The 19,568-nt window shown below is 60.3% G+C and overlaps 2 protein-coding genes across 4 annotated transcripts in view; one reads left to right on the top strand and one right to left on the bottom strand.

Moving 5' to 3' along the window:
• Positions 1-7,786, bottom strand: part of FAM83G (family with sequence similarity 83 member G) — a 33,029-nt gene extending 25,243 nt beyond the window's left edge. For both annotated transcript variants that reach the window (XM_036838382.1, XM_036838383.1), the window contains exons 1-2: positions 5,940-7,786; positions 4,812-5,474 (exon numbers count right to left, since the gene is read on the bottom strand). In XM_036838382.1, coding sequence (XP_036694277.1) covers positions 4,812-5,333 — 522 coding nt within the window. In that variant the 5' untranslated portion in view covers positions 5,334-5,474; positions 5,940-7,786. The remainder of the gene's footprint in view (positions 1-4,811; positions 5,475-5,939) is intronic.
• SLC5A10 (solute carrier family 5 member 10) overlaps positions 1-19,568 on the top strand; it is a 55,365-nt gene that overhangs the window by 34,289 nt on the left and 1,508 nt on the right. The window contains exons 10-11 of one of the 2 annotated variants that reach the window (XM_036838384.1): positions 13,643-13,750; positions 16,143-16,293. In XM_036838384.1, coding sequence (XP_036694279.1) covers positions 13,643-13,750; positions 16,143-16,293 — 259 coding nt within the window. The remainder of the gene's footprint in view (positions 1-13,642; positions 13,751-16,142; positions 16,294-19,568) is intronic. The other variant, XM_036838385.1, reaches the window with a different exon arrangement.

Here is a 19,568-nt window from a genome sequence, read left to right as displayed (position 1 = left end):
GTGAACCAGGGGCCTCTGAGAGGACTGCCCGCCTCTGCTGGTCCCGGGGGAGGACCCTCGGCTGCAGGGCGAGCCTGCCGGACCAAGGAGACCAGGAGCTCAGTCTAGACCTGCCACCCAAGACTCTGGTGTGACCTTCAGCAGGCCCTGGCCCACTTTGAACCTCGGTATCATCATCGGTGACACGAGTGTGATGACAGGCCCTGCCTCCCGGGGTCGTGGGAGGGAGGGCAGTGCCGGCCGGGGTGGGGCTAGTGCCCGGGCGCCCCAGGAGCCTGGCATTCACCCAGCCCAGAGGTGCCAGCCCTCCTTGCTGGCAGAGCCGCTCCTGACTCCCCAGACTCAATTAAGACGCAAACACCGCTGGTAGGAAGCCTTGGGAGAGGACGGGAGCCGACCCCTGGGATTATGTTATCAGACGGTTCGCCACCTGGCAGGTGGGGCCCCGGGCTGGGAAGTGCTCCCCAGACCCGCTGCATGAGGCTGGGCGGGCGCTGCCCCTCTGGGCTCCAGTGTGTCCCTGGGAACAGCCCACTGGGCCGCCCCTGGGGCCTCTCACGGCGTCGAGGCTGTGCTGGTACCGCCTGCTTGGGGACAGCAAGAGCCCCCCTCCTGGTCCCAGGGGACTTGGCTCCCCATCACCCTGTGCTCACCAGGCCTTGGTGTGGTCAGACTTGTGCCCCTGCCAGAGCCCAGAGTCTAGGAACCTCGTGAAAATGCTTTTACTGCCCTGAGTCAAGCTGGGGGCCCGCAGCAAGGCTCCAGGGCTCCCAAGACGGGCAGGGCTCAGAAAGAACATCCAAGGCGCCGCTTCTCCAGAGAAACGGGGGCTCAGAGACCTCAGAGCTGGGCTCTGGGCCAGCTCCTCCAGTGATCGGCTCGGTGACAGGTTATTTGCCCTCTGTGAGCCCCTCTAAGCCTCAGTTTCCTCATCTGCACGGAAGGGACGGTACCTACACCATGGAGCTGGGAGGATCCAGGCAGATAAAGTGCCCGCTCAGCACCTGATGCACAGCTGGTATTTAATAAGTGCCTCATTAAGCTCTTTTATTCTCCTGGGGCCAAGCCGTGAGCCAGGACTGCAGTGCGGGAAGGCAGGGGCCTGACAGGAGAGACGTGGGGTCAGTCGGGCATTGTGGAACCTGCTTCCAGTCCCTTCCTACTGTGTGGCCCTGGGCAAGAATCTTAGTGCCCCTGGCCTGGCAGGCACGAGATCCGGGTTCTGGTCCAGCCTTCACCACTCACTCTCCTTCGTGCTCCCCCCGTTTCCTCACGTGCACACGATCCACCCCCACCCCTGGGGTCCCTGGTGAAGGGGTCCTGGGGGGGTTGCTTAGCATCTCCTGCATGAACAACTTGCTAGAGCATCTACCCCCTTTTCTGGCCGAGGCAGGCCCTCCCCAGTCCCAGCCCAACCCAGTCCAGCCTCACCCCTGTCTTGCAGAGGCTGCGGCAGCCTAGGCGTGATGCTACAGGCCCGGCCTCTGGTATGCAGTTGGAACCCCACGGCAGGTTTTTCCCTGGATAAATCACTGGCTCCCGGGGGCTGGGGGAGGGGCAAGCAGATGACCTTCCATCTCTGGGGCCTGCTCAGGGCCACCCAGCCGGTGGAGTTGGACCCTGGACCCACTGGTCTTTGTCCCAGAGGAGTCCAGAAGGACAGGGCAGCAGGGTGTCAGAGCTGAAGGGATCCTTAAGAGGTTTCAATGCCTATACCCATTTTACAGATGGGATGACTGGGGCTTGTGCCAGGTCACACAGCCGTGGAGGCAGAGCAGGGACCTGACCCCAGCACCCCTGGCTCCTGGCACTGTGGCCCATTAGTTCCATTCTAATCTCCTGGGAAATGAGGGGACTCAGTGTTAGCCTTGACAGGAACCCAGCCGCTCCCGGCGGGACGGGCTGAATGTGTGTTGTGTCACTTCCCTGCCCCAGGGTCGGCCCGCTGTGCTGACGACAGGTCAGGCTGAGGAGGCAGTGGGCTGGGCCGCCCTGACTCAGCACCACCAGTCCCAGCCCAGGCGCCCTGGTGGGCAGGGGGCCAGCGTCTTGTCCAGGCAGCTGGACGGCGGGATCCCCATCCCAGGGGGTGCGAGGGGCCACTGTCCCTGCATTGGTACTGGGGGTGAGAGGAGGACACGGGGGTGAGGGGGAAGGAGGTGATTCACGGGGAGAGATAAGGTAGGGAGAGCTCCCGGCAGACGGGCGGGCAGCCCAGGCAAAGCACCCTGTCAGCATCCGTCAGCGTCACAGCCCGGCCCCTGCGAGCCTGGGAAGCAGCAGAGCAGGGGAGATGGGAGGGTTGCAGGTGGCTTGGATGAGCTGCCGCTCCCTGCCCTGCCTCCTACTGCATCCTGCCAAGGCCAGGGCAGGACAGGCAGGGGAGCTGTCTTAGAGTCTGAGGACAGCACAGGTCTGGTCCCTTCCCCACCCCTCCACCCGAGAGCTAACCAGGTGACCTTGGCAAGGGTTAACTAGTGCAGCCTCAGTTACTACATCTTAAAAATGGAACAGGTGACACTACACGAGATTATCTAGTGCCTGGCACTCAATAAACAGCACCTGCGGTTACCAGGGCAGCCCGCGCACACACACACCCCACACTGGCCGTGGGCCCCAGGATGAACATGGCAGGGAAGATGCAGGCTGGAAGGCAGGGGACTGGCTCCCCTCGGTGCTGTCAGATGTGAACAAATCCCTGTCCTCCGCCCTTGGTGTCCCCGTCTGAGAGGAGGCACTTGGCCTCTGAGGCCCCTCCTGTTGGGCCTGTGGCTCCCTGCTGTCTGAGCGTGGGCAGGGGTGGCATCAGTGAGCCCCCTCTAGGAGAGATGAAAGCAGGGGGCAGTGCCCACCTGTCCCACCTGTTGGGGGCTGCAGGACAGCACCAACTGGGACCACACGGACCGGGGTTCAGGCCTGGGACAGACTTCCTCCTGGCTGTCACCTTACACAGGTGATGCCGATAATCCTGGGGGGCTCTCGTGGGGAGCATATTAAGTTACGGGGGGGCATGGGACTGCAGGGGGTGGCTGGGTCTCGGCTCCGGCCGTAGAGATGAGAGACGCAGGGAGGCGGCCCCGGTGCCCAGCCTGGCCCCAGGCTCCCCTCTCTGGCCCCATCACTGGGCCAGGCCGTCTGTCTTTCTGTCTGGGGGAGATTAGACTCTCCAGCGGTTCCCGTGCAGTCTGGGATCTGGGATCTGCCTCTGTCCTACTCCTGGTGGGGAGCAGGGCCATGGGGGGGCTGGGAGGAGCCCGAGCACAGCAGGTCAAGTCCCCACCCAGGGCCTCAATTTCCCCATTTTTAAAAAGGGAGAGGAGGCTGGGTAATGGGATCCCACCAGGCCCCCCCACCCCGGGGACTGGGTCCCATGACCTCCAGCCAGGCGCCCACGTCAGCAGCACCCTCCTACCCCACAGCAGGAGTGGTGTGGGTTATTCAGCCTGAAAACTGGGAAGGCCCCTCCCCCCCTTCCTCCACCTCTTCCTCAGTCAGTCACCGGACTCCATCCTCACAGCTTTCATCCTCGCCACCTCCATTTTACAGAACAGAAACCCGAAGCCCCAGAGCTGCCTGGGACCAGGCCAAGAGCCAGGCCCCCCAACACAGGCTATCCGACCCGGCCAGCCCCCTCGGGGGACAGGGACTCCACCTTTCTGGAAACTTAAGCCATGGTCACCTTGTCAGTTCCTACCCACTTCTGTGCTCTGTGCCCAAGAGCTCCCCTGGCCCCTGCCTGTCCGCCAGGACGGTCCCCAAAGCCACCGTTTAGGTCTTGAGCGGACCCAGAAGAGTGAAAGGGTTAGACTCCGCTAGAAATACCTCGCCCCACAAGCCAAGGCCAGGACAGAACTGCTGAGCACTCACTGCTCTCTCCTGAGCCCAGACCTGGCCTCAGAATCCTCCTCAACACAGCTCACGAGGCAGGCCTTATCAGTCATCTCAGAATGTGCTTTGAAACCATGGAAGCGTGAAGAAGCCCCGGCTCACCAGCCATGGCCTGGCTGTCTGCCAGTGGCGAGACCCCTTCTCAGAATGCGTGTCAGTGTGCCAGCCGAGTGGCTGCCCACGCCGGCACACTGCACAGCTCGGCAGGGGTCGCTCCAGGGGAGGTCCGGACGACGCCTGAGGCTCCTCCGGCCCAGGCAAACGACCCTCATCTGGACTCGCTCCGCTCCCACCCCGGGGACCACACCATTGCCATCCCTCACATCCCAGCCTGGAAAGGTTCTGCCATTGCAAAGCTCACCGAGAGGCTCAGGGAGGGTCACCCAGCGCGGCCAGGAAACAGGCACGCTTGAACTTGGATCTCCAAGCCAGCCTCAGACGGACTCAGGCTACCTTTCAGTCTCCATGCCCACCTCCCGCCCCAGCCTCTCTCCGCCACCCCACAAAAGCATCGCCAGAAAGCTCCCGGCATGCGGGCCTGTGTGCCTGGGAGCCTCCTGCTTCTCAGGTGTGAATCAGAGCCATCCCGAGGGGCAGTGAGAGAAAGCCGCGTGATCCTCCCCGCCCCACCCCATCGCAGCACCTTCTTCTGGGGAACCTGCTCGCCAGGTCTGGGGAAGTCAGCAACACCCCCCAACAATGCACAAAGGCCCTTTGAGACGGGGCAGCCACTGTCACCTGCCACAGGACCCAGGGGCCCTACCCCTCTGCAAAGAAACCACGGAGCCCCGTGAAGGCAGGAGGGGAGGCAGCCAGGAGACCAGGCTGGGCTCTGAGTGAGTGTGTTCGGCGCAGGAGAGGCCGGGGCGGGTCAGGCCCGCCGGGCCGGGCCGCTTCCTCTCCGGGGACTCACACGGGCTCACCTTCTGGGCCTGGTTGATCATCCTGCGCACCACCTCCTTGATGTGGGCCTGCCCGTCGATGGGGGGCTGCATGTAGACGCTGGCCCGGGTCACACCCCGGTAGGCGGTGGTGTCCGGCCAGCCCAGGTCCAGCTGCGGGATGGAGCGGTCAGACTTCTGGGGCCAGTACTCCAGCGAGGGCAGCGGCTCGGCCTCGGTGCGGGCCCCCCCTTCCCCGCTGCCCTCCTCGCCGTCACCGACCCCGCCGTCCTCGGGCCCCCGGGGCTGGCCGCTGGCCCGGGGGTCCTCGGAGCCGGGGTCATACACCTCGATGGTCTCCACGATGCGCCTGAGCTCCAGCTCCGAGAGGAAGTCGCGGATGTTCTCCCGCTTCAGCACCTCATAGAAGGCGTCGGGGCCGCGGGCCACCAGGGCCTCCAGCGCCAGCCGCTGCTCCTCGCTGTAGAAGAACTCGGGTTTGGCCTCGCTGGAGCGCCAGTTGACGTGGCTGTCGTCCAAGCACTGCACCTGGGAGAAGGCCATGGCGGGCGCCTCTGCCGCGGGCTGGACGCACGCTCAGCAGGTCGGGAGTCCGGTCGCCGGGCTGGCGCAGCGCGTTCTGGAGCCTCCCGCCGCCGCCGCCGCCGCCGCCGCCGCCGCCGCAGATCCTCTGCCCCCGGGAGCCTGCGGGAGGGGCGGGCCGCAGGGTCTGGTCAGAGTGCAGGCGGGGCCGGGGAGGGGCGGCCGCGCGGAGGAGGGGCCGGCGGGGGGCGGGGGGTGTGGGCGGCACGCCTCGCGCCCCGGGTGCCGGTACCTGCAGGGGACGGGGGCCAGCATCCCAGAGGATTTCTGGAGCTGCCAGAGGTCCTGGGCGACCTCTGGGGGGAACTAGGCCAGGCAGGGGACTTCCTAGAAGGTTCCTAGAGGGGCAGGCTGGAGTCCGCTCTCCGACGACCTCTGGCCCTGCTCGGCGGCGCCCCGCATCCCTAGGGCTTCCGGGATGGGATGGGGTCTCGAAAGCCCCCGGCGCCGCGATCGGCAGCCCGAGGGGCCTGCGCGGAGGAGGCTCGGGGCAGCAAGCGGGCAGGCGGGCTGGCGGGTCGCCGGGGGGGCGCCCGGGGTCGGGGGCGCGGGTCAGGTCTCGCTTACCGGGCGGCGCGGGCGGAGCGGGTGCACAGGCGGCCTGTGACTCAGTGCCGCCTCGCCCACCCCGCTGCCGCCACCTGCGGTGACGTGCGACCGGGGGCGGAGCCGGAAACCGATTCACCCCTACCCGCGACGGACACAGACGTCGGGCGGTGTGTGTCTGTCTCCTCCGCTGCCACCAGCCCCAGGTAGCCGAATTCTGAACAGCTCAGGGACGGAAGTCCAAGAGCTCCTGGAACATTGCAGCCCAGGGAGGGGCAGTGTTCTTCCTGAGGACACACAGCAAGTGAACAGCCTTAGCACACCCCGCCCCCAGCCTGTTGGTAACCCTGGTCCCACCCGAACTGTGTGGTTTCCCAGGTGGGACGGAAGTCCATGCAGATGCTCAGCTGTCCAGTTGTGGAAGTAGGGTCGGGACCCGGCTGGGAGCTGCCAAGGCAGGGGTAGGGCAGGTCTGACCCGACCTCAGGAGCCTGCACAGAGCCTGGTGTGGATAGAGCAGGTACCCAGTTCTAGGTCCCAGCCCTGCTCCCTTCTGGGAGCCCCGCCCGCTCAGGACCGGTCCTGCATGATGAGCCCGGGGGCAGGGAGGGCCTCAGAGGGCGGCTGTGGGCTGGGGTCAGGCCCAGCCCTCTGCCCTGCGTCCTGGGGCTTGGGATCCCGGTTCTGGGGGCGTGTGGGGACCACATCTGAAAGCAGGCTGCCAGGGTGGGGACAGCAAAGCCCACGAAACCTGGCCTGACAACGGCCCGCATCCCGCTGCATGCCACAGGCAGTCAGCCAGGCACCGGGCCCAGCCCTGCCACCACCATCACCTCGCCCGCCCTGCATGGAGCTGCTTTGTGCTCAGCTGGGATTGGGGCCCCGAGGACACTGCTCTTGCTGCTGAGAGCCAGCTGTTGATGTCACTGGGCCTGGGCCCATGAACCCCCCTCCCCCAGGACCCTCACCACCATCCATCTGCCTGTCAGCGTCTTCCCTGGGTCTGCTGCCCCGAGCAGTGATGCGGTGTCCCAGCCCCAGCATGCCTGTGGCCCCCATCGCTGACCGCTCTAGTCCCGCACTCCACCCTGGCCCGGGGGCTTCACACTGTGTCTGAACATGGTGCCCCTTCAAGTGCCCCCAGCCCTTCCCAGGTACATGCACACACACCTGCATCCCCCCGCCCCCGCCCCTGCACATGGTCAGAAGGGGGAGGAAGGTGGTCCCAGGGCCGAGCACTGCCCTGGGAGTCCTGAAGGCTGACTTACAGCCTCTGCCACTGGGGATCCAGACAAGACCTTCTCTGGCCTCAGCTTCTCCTTTTTTTCTTCCCCTGCACAGAGGCCCTGGGGCTCATGAAGGGAGTCCTGGCTCTCAGGGCTGAAGGGCCTCCAGCCCTCCAGCTACCTGCCCGTAATTATAGATTCACAGGAAGCTGTTAAAAAAAAACAACAGAGAGCTTGCATGCACCCTTCACCCAGTTTCCCTCAATGGTGTCATCTTGCATAACCATAGTGCCAGTAATACCACAGCCAGAAACCTCGTTCAGATTTCACCAGTTTACGTGTGCTCGTTTATGTGCATGCGTGTGTAGATGTGTGCAACCTTATCACATGTGTACGTTTGTGTAACCACTATCACAATCAAGATCCAGAGCTGTCCCTCTACAGCCAAACCCACACCTCCCTCCCTAACCCTGGCTGCCACCGATCTGTTCTCTGGTGATTCATCCAGAGAAGCACCAGAGATTGTGATCTCTGTGATTGTGTATGGCGGTGTTCCTTTCTATTGCTGCCTGGTACTCCATGGTATTCTAGTCTCTGTTTCTATGAGTTTGGCATTTTTAGCTTCCACATATAAGGGATATCATATAGTATCTTTCTCTGACTTATTTCACTTAGCATAACACCCTCGAGGTCCATCCACGTTGTTGCAAATGGCAGGATGTCTTTCCTTCTCACGGCTGAATAATATTTTCTTATATATATAAACGTCACAGTTTCTTTATCCGTTTATCATAAGTACTGAAGGACACTTAGATTGTTTCCATATCTTGGCTATAGTGAATAATGCTGCAGTGAACGGGAGTGCAGATGTCTCTTTGAGGTGGTGATTTCATTTCCTTAAAATATGTAACCTAGATGCGGGATTGCTGGATCATATGGTAGTTCTATTTATAATTTTTTAAGGAACCTCCATGCTGTTTCCATAGTAGCTGCACCCATTTACACTCCCACCAATAATGTACAAGTGTTCCCTTTTCTTCACATCCTGGCCAACTCTTGTTGTCTCTTATCTTTTTGATAATAGCCATTCTTGCAGGTGTGATGATTTCCCTGATGATTAGCGATGTTGTACAAGTATTTTTCATGTACCTGTTGGCCATTTGTACGTCTCCTTTGGAAAAATGTCTGTTCAGTTCCTCTGCCCATCTTTAAATCAGATTTCTGGGGTCTGTTTGTGGGTTTTTGTTTTTGCTATTGAGTTGTATGAGTTCTTTACATATTCTGGATATTAACCTTTTATCAGATACACAATTCGCAAATATTTTCTCCCATTCTGTATGTTGCCCTTTCGTTTTGTTGATTGTTTCGTTTGATGTGCAGAAGCTTTTTAGTTTGATGAAGTCCCACTTGTTTTTTACTTGTTTGTTTTTGGGTTTTTTTGTTTGTTTGTTTTTGGCTTTCTTTGCATTTGCTCTTAGTGTCAAATCCAAAAGAATCATTGCCAAGACTGATGTCAAGGAGCTACCACCTATGTTTTCTTCTAGGTGTTTCACAGTTCCTGGTCTTTTTTCAAATCTTTAAGCCATTTTGAGTTGATTTCTGCATGTGGTGTGAGATAGAGGTCCAGTTTCATTCTTTTGCCTGTGGCTGTCCAGTTTTCCCAACACCCATTTATTGCAGAGACTGTCCTTTCCCCATTGTATATTCTTGGAGCCTTTGTCGTAAATCAGTTGACCATATATGCGAGGGGTTTATTTCTGTTCTGTTCTATTGATCTGCGTGTCTGTTTTTGTGCCAATACCACACTATTTTGATTACTATAGCTTTGTGATTTGGTTTGAAATCAGGGAGTGTGATGCCTCCAGCTTTGTTTTTCTTTCTTAAGGTTCCGGATCTTTTATGGCTACTCAGGATCTTTTATGGCTCCATACAAATATTTTAGGATGGTTTTTGCTATCTCTGTGAAAAATATCATTGGTATTCTGATAGCGATTGCGCGGAATCTGTAGATCACTTTGGACGTTTTAACAATATTGATTCTGCTAATCCATGAGCATGGAATATCTTTCCATTTTTTTTGTGTCTTTTTCAATTTCTTTCATTTTCTTACAGTTTTCAGTGTACAGACCTTTCACCTCCTTGGGTTAAATTTTTTCCTAGGTATTTTATTCTTTTTTGTGCTACTGTAAATGGGATTGGTTTCTTAATTCCTTTTCTGATAGTTCATTGTTAGTGTATACTGGTTTTGTGTATGGGTCTTGTTTCCTGCGACTTGACTGAATTTGTTTCTGCAGCTTTTCTTTTCATCCTTCCCACAGGTGTTTTATACAGAGCAAAAGCTTTAGTTGTTTTTTTAAAAAATATGTATTTATTTATTTATATTTTGGCTGTGCTGGGTCTTAGTTGCGGCACACGGGATCTTTTAGTTGAAGCATGCAGACTTCTCAGTTGCGGCGTGTGAACTCTTAGTTGCGGCATGCGTGGAGGATTTAGGTCCCCGACCAGGGATCGAACCCGGGCCCCCTGCATTGGGGGTGTGGAGTCTTACCCACTGGACCACCAGGGAAGTACCAAAGCTTTAGTTTTGATGAGCTCTATTTTATCAAGTTCTCATTTAAGGGATTATGCTTTTGATGTTAAGTCTAAAAACTCTTCACCTTGCCCTAGGTTCTGAAGATATTCTCCTACTTTTTTCCTAGAAGTCTGATAGTTTTACATTTAAATCTGTGATCTATTTTGAGTTAATTTTTTTGTATAAGGTATGAAATTTAGATTGAAGTTGATTTGTTGGCCTATGGATGTCCCCAGAAGGGTTTTACAGAGAAAGAAATAGCCCCAGAGAATAAATACCCAGGATCACATAGTAAGAGATTGGGAGAACTGGATTCAGAGCCAGGTCTGTGTTCTCCCTCCTGTGATATCAGCATCTGAACTGGCTCCCAGGGATAAGCCAGGCCTGCTTGGGAGTGGGGAGCACCTTGATTACCCCTCGGGGTGGTGTGTCCAATGACCAGCTTGGAAGAGGGTCATTTAGTCAGTCAACAAACACAGGCGGGCTTCCCTGGTGGCGCAGTGGTTGAGAATCTGCCTGCCAATGCAGGGGACACAGGTTCGAGCCCTGGTCTGGGAAGATCCCACATGCCACGGAGCAACTGGGCCCGTGAGCCACAACTACTGAGCCTGCGCATCTGGAGCCTGTGCTCCGCAACAAGAGGGGCCGCAACAGTGAGAGGCCCGCGCACCGCGATGAAGAGTGGCCTCCACTTGCCACAACTAGAGGAAGCCCTCGCACAGAAACGAAGACCCAACACAGCCAAAAAAAAAAAAATAAATAAATAAATAATTACAAACAAAAAAAAAAAAAAAAAAAAAACAAAACAAACAAACACAGGCAGAACCTGCCACCCATTGGCTTGTGCTGTGCGCTGTTGGAATCCGGGCTCCTCCATGGGCCTCATGGTCACAGTCTATCGAGAGGCAGGAAGGACACAAGTCACAGAGTTATTGGTGCCGTGGAGGGTGTTTCCTCAAAGCCTGTAGAGCCCAGACATCCGCAACGAGCTGGCAGGAATCAGTATGAGCTCCCTGGCTTTGAGAAGGGTGTTCCAGGGAGAGGGAACAGCAGACACAGAGGCCCGGAGTCGAGGGTGAAATTTTGGCAGTGGTCGGGGTGGCCAAGGGGGCAGAGGCTGTAGTGCACAGTTAGGGTCCCACGATCCCTCCTGCAGGGGATGGAGGCCACAGGAGGCTGTGAGCAGGGAGGATAGTGGGCAGAGTCACGGTTTTAGGGGAGGTGGATTAGAGGGGGGAGGTGGTGCAGCTCCCCTGGTCCCCAAGCCCAGTGGCTGGACTTGGCATTGGCCGCAGGGAGGGAGGACGTGGGGGGCAAGGAGAGAGGCAGCCCTCAGGGTTCTGGCGTGGGCCCCGGCTGGATAGTGGTGCTGATGTCAAGGTGGAGCCCAGCGGGGAGCTCCCAGGCCCGTAGAATCCGGTACTCAGGCAAGGCCAGGCCCCTTGCCCAGTCCCCTGGTCCCCCTGGCCTGGGGCTGCTCACTCCTGAGTTGGCACAAATGGGAGACTTTGTTTAGGTGGCAGCACCTCTGCTGCTGTCACAAAGGAGAGGTGGTTCTTGCTTGCTGCTTAGGCAGGCAAGCCCGAGGTGCCCAGAGGCGGGGCCCCATCCTGGCAGCCTGGAATGGGCTGCAACAGGCTGAATAAACTCAGCCAGAATCTCCTGACTTGGGCTTTTTGAGCCATTATGTGGCCGTGACACATCACCTGTCCCTCCCAGGAGGGCTGAGTCCTCCAGGTGCCAGAGCGAGCCAGTCCAAGCCCAGAACCTGTCACGAGGGACCTGTCACCTGCCCCCACCTGAACCCCAGTGGCCCCAGAGTCCCGCCGTGGGACCCCAGGCTCTGTCCCGGGTCTGACTATGTGTCCTAGGCAAGCTATGCCCTTTCTGCTCCTGAATTCTCTCGTATGCATAGCTGTGGGTGGGAGGTGGTAGGGTAGGGCAGCTGGATCAAACAGTGCCTGAACTCCTCCATAGCTCTTTGTGGGGTCCTTTCTCCCTTTCCTCCTCTCCTTCTGTGCCTTTCCCCTTCTTCCCAACCATTCACTTATTTACTCATTTATTCATTCACACATGTTCACAGAGCATCTCCTCTGGGCCCAGCCCTGGACAGGGTGATACCTGGGAGAGGAGATGATTCAAAGCCAGTGTCCGCCCTTGGGGAGCTCTCAGTCTGGTGGAGGACGTAAAATATGCAAACAAACTATTGTGATTCAACCCTGGGCTTTAGGAGCCCTTGGGAGGAAGCTATTCTGCCTTAGGGGGTGGGGACGAGCTGTGGAAGGCGTGGGAGAGCAAGCCCTTTGCAGCAGGCCATGAAGCGGGAGGTGAATAAGGGTAGGGACAGAGCAGCAAGAGGAGGAGACCGCGTCTGTAAAGGCACAGAGGCGTCAGCATGCTGGGCGTGTGTGAAAAAATACAAGCAGGTCAGGGTGGCCAGCGCGCGGTGCTGGGATGACGGGACCTGGGACCAGTTGTCCAGGGCCTCGAATGTCATGGAAAGGACTTTCTTCCAGGAAGCCGTGGGCTCTGAGGGTGGAGGTGGGGAGGGGGTTCCTGAGAAGTAAGTGATGTGAGCAAAGCGGTGACTTTGGAAGGATGGAGAGGATGGAAGGGAGGCCGTGAGGAGCTGGTGCCCACCTTGTGGCAGGAGGGAGGACAGTGGGACACACTGAGCCGGAGGTGCCAGGGGTGGGGGCCTGGCGCTCAGGGACGCGGGTCATGGGGGAGGGGGTGATGCCGTTCCAGGCCCTCTGGCCCCGGGGAGGGGGCCTGAGACCCTCCACGGTGGGTTGGGCATCTAAGGAGGGGCGTTAGCCCAGGAGTGCCCGGTCCGCGCAGGGGCTCCAAGTCACGGGGACATCAATGCCCAGGCGTGGAAACGTTACCCCCCAAACAGGCCCCTGTGCCCGAGCGGCTGAGCGATGGCTGCTGTTTCTGAACTTTCCCCATAATCGCGTCTCTGCGTTTGCTTGCTCTGCGCATTCCTCTGCGGGCCCTGCTGAGAATCCAGTGGGGCAGGGGTCAAAGGTGTTTAAAGAGTGTTTCCCAGAGGAACAAGAGCACGTGGGGTCGACCCTAGGTCTGCTACCTCCGCCCGCTCCGGGAGCCAGGCCCCCCCACGCTCAGGCCCTGAACAGGGTCCGGCTCCAGCGGCTGGCGGGGAGTCTGGGATTTCGGATTCAGGCCCGGTCTGGGCCACCCACTCATTCCTCGTTCACTCAGAGGGCGAGCAGTGGGTGCTGCCCCCGCCGCGGGGGAGGGTCTGCAGCAGAACCACCTCCAGGGGAGGTGAAGCGATGAAAACGAGTGATGAGGGGGGAGGGGTCGTGGGGGAGGGGGGCTACTTCAGATGGAGGCGATGACTTCTGAGCCGCCCCTGGGAAGGCCCGGGAGAGCAGCACACAGCGCAGAGGCTCGGGTGGGAGGAGGCTGGGGTGCGGGGAGAGGGGCAGGGAAGGAGACCGGCCCCAGGAGCTGGGAGTCTGGAGGGTCTTGTGCAGAGCTCTGGGCTCCCTTCTTGTTTGAGGGGCCAGCCCGGGTGGGGGGCCTCCACCTGCCTCTCTGGGGAGGAGGGCTGCGGGCAGGAGGTGGGCAGAGGGAGACCAGCGCCCAGAGGGGCTTGGACGGTGGGCGGACTGCTCACCTGGGCGGGGCCGCCCTGCAGGGGAGCCGGCTTGGTGTGGGACAGGGAGCGGGGGTCATGGGATGGGCAGCAGGCAGGAGGAGAGGGTGTCAAGGGCCAGAGTAGTCTCTGAGGCCGTCCCCCGCCTCGTCACCCAGGCTGGGAAACTGAGGCCCAGGGCCGAGCAGCAGCTGGTGGCAGATGGTGACAGAGCAGGTGCGGACAGGCTCCTGTCCTCAGCCCGGGGCTTGTCCACCCCAGGGAGGGCGGGCGGGGGACACTAGGCATCCCTCTCGCGCAGATGACGTGGGCTGTGTGGTGCCGTCCGAGTGCCTGCGGGCCTGCGGGACCGAGATTGGCTGCTCCAACATCGCCTACCCCAAGCTGGTCATGGAGCTGATGCCCACAGGTGAGGCTCCAGCTGGGTCCGGGGAGGAGCCCTGGGGGCGGTGGAGCCCACTCTGGGTCCAGCGTGACTCTGTGTGACATCCAGGTGGGATGAGCAGAACATGAGGAAAGTAATAATAATAGAAAACACACAGGGCACCCGCCGTGCGCCAGGCACCGTGCCCGGGGCGTCACGTGGGGCTAACTCACGTCCTCTTCTCAGGAACCCTGGGTGCTGTGATCATCATTCCCACTTTACTTTTTTTTTTTTTTTTTTGTCACGCTGCACGGCATGCGGTGTCTTAGCTCCCCGACCAGGGATCAGACCCGTGCCTCCTGCAGTGGAAGCGTGGAGTTTTAACCACTGGACCACCAGGGAAGTCCCTCATCATCCCCACTTTAGAGATGGGGACACTGAGACCCAGGGTGCCCTGGCCAAGGTCACGTGGCAAGTGAGCTGCAAAGCTGGGTTCTGAACTCAGGCGGTCTGCCCCCAGGGCTCATCCTCTTAGCCGGTGCTGGCCCGTCCCTCCAGAAAGGCTGCCACTGTCTCCTCCTTCAGGCCTGCTGGGTGTTAGGCCCTATCACAAACTGCTTCTTTTGTAAGGTTATGAGGCAGAGTTCTTAGCTGCGGTTTACAGATGGGGAAACTGAGGCACAGAGAGAGGAAAGTGACTTGTCCCGGGTTTGTAGCTTGTGGCTGAGACACAAACCCGAGTCTCTCTGGCCCCAAACCCACTGCTGACTCTGCTGGGGACCCAGGAGCCCCAGGCCCACCTCGAGCCTGCCGACCCCTGAGACCCTGCGGGCCAGAGAACATGGGGCAGATTTTGGCCCTTTCCACTTTCCCTGCCAGTCTGATATGGGGTGGTGAGTTCCCAGTCACAGGAGGTGTGCAAGCCGAACACATGGCAAGGGGTGTGGTCCCACCTAAGCGAAAAGAGGATCCGGCTTTCCTCTGCAGCCTGGTTTCACCTCCGGATTCTCAGTGTCCTCCCCCGCCACTGCCCCCATGGGAACTTCCTGGCCCCGCCCTGCTCCTCCCTCCCTCCCTCCAGACCAGACCTGGGCTCTGCCACTTGCTGGCTAAGATACTGGGGGCAAGTCCCTTCCCTGCTCGCAGTTTCAGTGTCCTCGTTTGTAAATTGGGGATAATGACACTTTCCCACCCCTCAGCATGGTTGCTGGGATTAAACACAGCCGCACAGGGAAACTGACCGGCACAGGGCTTGGCCGCGCTGTGGCTTCCCACCCCGGGGCCTCGCCTGCCCCTTCTGTTCTGGGGGCTGGCTGACACCCAGCCGTTGTTGGGCCATAACCCCTCTCCAGGCCTTGAGCTCCCTGTGTGAGAAATGGGAGGAGAATAAGCCCCAAGTTAATCCACCTCCCCGAGCAAGGGAAGGAGGTTGGAGAAATGTCTGGGGGAAAACCATGATTTAACTCACTTTCCTCTGGGCCCCATCTCAGTCAGCCTAAGTGAACAGAGAGGGCAATGGGATGCCTGGAAGTCACACAGCAGGTCAGACGCAGAACCAGGGCCAGGCAAGCAATGGCACCTGCAAGGCTGAGCCCTCAGGGGAGGTGGCTTATCCTGGGGTGGGGGAAGCGGGTGTGGAGGACAGACAGGGAATCTGCAGAGATGGAGGAGGTGCTTAGACACTTGAAGAAAAAGCACAGGAAGCCTTGGAGACAGACCTGAACTGAAGCCCAGAGAGGGGAGGCGACCAGCCTGAAGCCACACATCACTGAGTCCTCTGCACACACAGCCCCTCTCAAGCCCATGACCCCAGCAGGCTTTGCACAGCAGGGCCTCGCCCACCTCGATGGGGGCCCCTTATTTGTTTTCAGCCCGTGAGCAGGGCGGCTTTTCTCTCCTCTTTGGGCAACCACATCTCCTCTCTCACAGAGCCAACAAGACAGGGTGGCCACGCACAGGAAGTAGCAGGAAACCCCAGGCCCTGGGCCCCTGGGCCCCTGGGCCCTGCCCAGGGCGGGGCCTCCAGGCTGAGGGTCCCGTCCAGGCTGTCCTCACTCCCCCACCCCATCCCTAAGTTCTGCCTCTGGCCTGCTGTGCATCCCTGGGCAACTCTCTTCCCCTCTCTGAGTTTCCACCTCCTCACCGTCAAATGAAGTCTGGGTGTGAAAGCGCTCTGTCAACGGGAAGCTCTGTAGAAGTAGATCCCCGTTGCCAGCAGCCCGCAGGCTCGGGCAGCAGACGCGGGAGCCCCGCTGTTGTCCCCAGCCTCCCATGTCGGGGTCTCTCTCCCACCACCTCCAACCCCCCCCACCTCCTCCCTCCTGGGCCTCTACTTGCAGGGACTTGGAGGGGCCTCAGACGGTGGGGCCTGGGCAGGAGGGCTCCCGGGGGCGGCGGCGCGGCCCGGGCAGGGTCACAGCAGGTCCTGTCCCCCCAGGCCTGCGGGGGCTGATGATCGCTGTGATGATGGCCGCTCTCATGTCATCGCTGACCTCCATCTTCAACAGCAGCAGCACGCTGTTCACCATGGACATCTGGAAGTGGCTGCGGCCCGGCGCCGGGGAGCGGGAGCTGCTGCTGGTGGGACGGTATGGGGGAGGCGCTGGGAGGAGGGCTTCCCCAGCCCCATCACCAGCCCATGAGGCCCCAGCAGAGCTGGGCTTTGAGGGATGAGTAGAAGTTTGCCAACTGGAGAAAGGACGACACCAGGAAGGAAAGGAGAGAAGAGACCAGAACATTCTACCCCTCCCACCTTCCACTTCGCTCTCCTGGCCACCCCTTCACGGCCACAACCCCCATCTTGGATGCATCTCTTACCCCAAGCGGACTCTCTGAGGGAATCTGCCAGGGAGAGCCCCCTTCCCTAACCACGCAGAGATCTGCCTTCCCCAGGTCTGAGCCCCTAGCCCCCCTGACGGTTCCTAGCTGCCCCAGAGAAGGCCAGAGCCAGCACTCAGGTGTGGCCACACTCACACCATAGCTGTCCCTCTGGCCCCTGTGCCCCTGGCCCCACTGACCTTCTGCCCACTTCCTCCAAGCCCCACTTGTCCCCTCCTTATTACCTTGATGACTTACCTGATCTTTCTAGACTCTGCTCAAGTGCCCCTCCTCCAGGCAGCCCTCCCTGATACCGCTGACCAAGGAATGAGCCCCCTCCCCTCAAAGCCTCCCACAGGAACTATAGCCTCGCTCCCATAGCACATGTAGGCCTTGTCGGTCCCACTGGTGTCCCGATGCCCCTCCCCATGGGGGGAGGGGGGGCTGTGCCTGGCACAGCCCTCCATCCCCAAGCTTGGCCGAGTACCCAGGAGTCCTTTAGGGGTGAAACTCAGTGATGGATGAAAAGGAGTCGATGCCCTCTCAGGGGTCCCACCCTGCCTGTCTCCCTCCAAGCCATGCAGCCCCCACTGTGCCGGTCGAGGGGGACCCGGCCCTCTGGTGCTGGGCTTGGCCAGCAGTGGCCCCTCCAGCCGGGAGCCTGTGGCGCCCATCCTCAGGGTGGGGTCTCCTGGAGCTCCGGGCAGTCATCCCAGTGATGCAAAACAGCCGGACTCTGTCGGGACATGCCAGCTGGCAGGTGTGAGCTCTTGTGCAGCTCAGACCTCCTCCTCCAGAACAGGGAGCCTCTCCCTCCGCTCACAGGCGGCTTCTGTGTCGGCACCTGGACCACCTCTCCCAGTCCCTGTTTGACCGGCTCCTCCCTGAGCCCCTCCAGCTCCGGCTTCCCGGGAACTGGGACCCGGACGTCCTCCTGCCGCCCAGGGTGTGCCTCGGCGCCCCTAGCCTGGACACCGGTAGCCTCAGTCCCCCCTTGGTGGCTCCACGTCCCCTGCCTGCTGCTTCCCAGCCTCCCACTCCCACCTGAAGCCAGAGTCCTGAGCCGGTCTCCCCTCTATGCCAGCTCACCCCTCACATGGCACCCTTGACCCTCCTTCTCACCCATCCACCCAGGCAAGCCCGCCCCGGGCCCTGCCAGCCTGCCTGTGGGCACCTGGCTGTGTGATGTGGGCCGGGCTGCTCACCCTCTCTGGGCCCCAGTTATCTCAGCTGCCAGGTCGGTGGAGTGGAAAGGGCCCAGTGCTGGGTGTGCGGCCAGGGCTTAGCCCTACCACCCCTCCGTCTTGAAGCACCAGGACATCCCCCAACACCTCCAGCCTGCTTCCTGCCTAACAGCACTGTTCAAGCTGTGTTTCCAGCTGTGTGGGGTCTGGATTTTTGGAGCCTCAGTCCAAGGAGAGATGGGACTCCCAGAGCACAGGGCAGCAGAGGGCACCCTGAGCCCGGGATGAGGCCATCATGGGGATGCTGGGGACCCCCCCCACCCAGGTCTCCTCAGGTTGGGGGGGCCAGAGGAGCTATCATAAGCCTGGGGGCGTGACCACCTCATGCCTGGGGCCCCGATCTTTGCCAGCCCCCAGCCCCACTCCCCGGTCCTCCCCTGCAGCCCCTTCTGTCCACCTTTCTCTGTTATTCAGTCGACTACTGCTGGCCCTCCCTGGGACACTGCATCAAACTGGGCAACATAGGGGACCCAGAGAGGTCTCAGAGTCCCCCCCAGCCCTTGAGGGGCTCCCCTGCAACCATGGCTGCAGCCCAGAGGCAATGGAGGGGGCCAGTCATCCTGACGGCAGAGTGGTGGTTGGGGGGCAGGGTGTCAGGAAGACTTCCTGGAGGAGGAGGGTCTTGAGCTGGGCCTTGGTGGACAAAGGGGTTTTGCTGGGGGAGGAGTTGAGAGAGGCATTCCAGGCAGAAGGAACAGCCTCTGGGTTTGGGGTCCCTCTGACAGCCTGCTGGTGGCTGAGTCATCAGACCAAACCCAAGAGGGCAGTCAGAGGGCCAGGGCCCCGCTCCAGGCCGGGCTGGAGGGGACCAGCCCTGCAAGAGGTGCTGAGTCTGGGGTTGGACACGGGGCCTGTTGGAGGAGGGCGCGGGGTGGAGCCTGCCTGTGCCTTTGAAGAGGGCAGCGCCGGCCGCCTGCCAGGCGGAGGGTTAATTAGCCCTAATCAAGGGGCCGCCTCCTTCCTCCACCCTCTTCCTCAGGCCTGGAAGGGAAGGACAGGAGGCAGGCGGGCCCGCCCCAGCTGCACACATGGCCTCTGTCACTCCTATTGTGCTGTCTGGGGTTCCAGGGGCTCTCACGCATCACCCACCTCTGGGGGTGAGGGGCGCCCAGCTGACCCAGGACACAGCCGAGGGAGGAGCATACGGACACCTCGCCCCAGCTCTGTCCCCTTAGCCAGGTTCCACACCCCTTCAAAGCTGCAGGGTCCCCTCCTCCTGGAAGCCTTCCTGGATGGATGCTTCCTCTGGGCTCCTTCAGCACAGCTCTGAGCGCAGGATAACAGGCTCATGTTTTCTTTGCTCCACTCTGGGTGCTGGGCAGGGACCAGGCCTGCTCGTCACCACGTCTGGGTCCCTAACCCAGCGCCCTGCTCTCCGGTGGGCTCCTCATGCATGCCTTGTGGAGGAACGAGTGAAGGGTGTCCCTGCTGCGGGGGAGGGGGGGCACACCCAGCGGGGGGCAGGCAGGAGCTGAGAGGAGGATTCCACGCAGGGTGGGGCAGGGAAGGGGCTTCGCAGCTGAGACCGCTGGGCTCCAAACCTTGCACTCGGGCTGGAGGTCGTCCAGTAGTGGATGTGAGTCCACAGCCAAGGGCTGTAGGGGGTGGGGGGCGGGTGCCAGCCAGAGGCCACGGCTCCTTCAAAGGCCCACCAGGGTTAGAGGAACGCAGGGAGGTCAGTCTGGCCTGAATGTGAGGGCAGGGGGTCATTCATGCCGTCAAGGATGTGTATTGAGCACCTGCTGTGTGCCGGGAGACGCAGCAGTGATCTAACAGCGTGAGGCTGCCGCCGCCGCCGCCGC

The sequence above is a fragment of the Balaenoptera musculus genome, chromosome 20 (assembly GCF_009873245.2).
Source record: "Balaenoptera musculus isolate JJ_BM4_2016_0621 chromosome 20, mBalMus1.pri.v3, whole genome shotgun sequence".
Classification (NCBI taxonomy): domain Eukaryota; kingdom Metazoa; phylum Chordata; class Mammalia; order Artiodactyla; family Balaenopteridae; genus Balaenoptera; species Balaenoptera musculus.
This window is presented reverse-complemented; position numbering and strand designations above follow the sequence as displayed.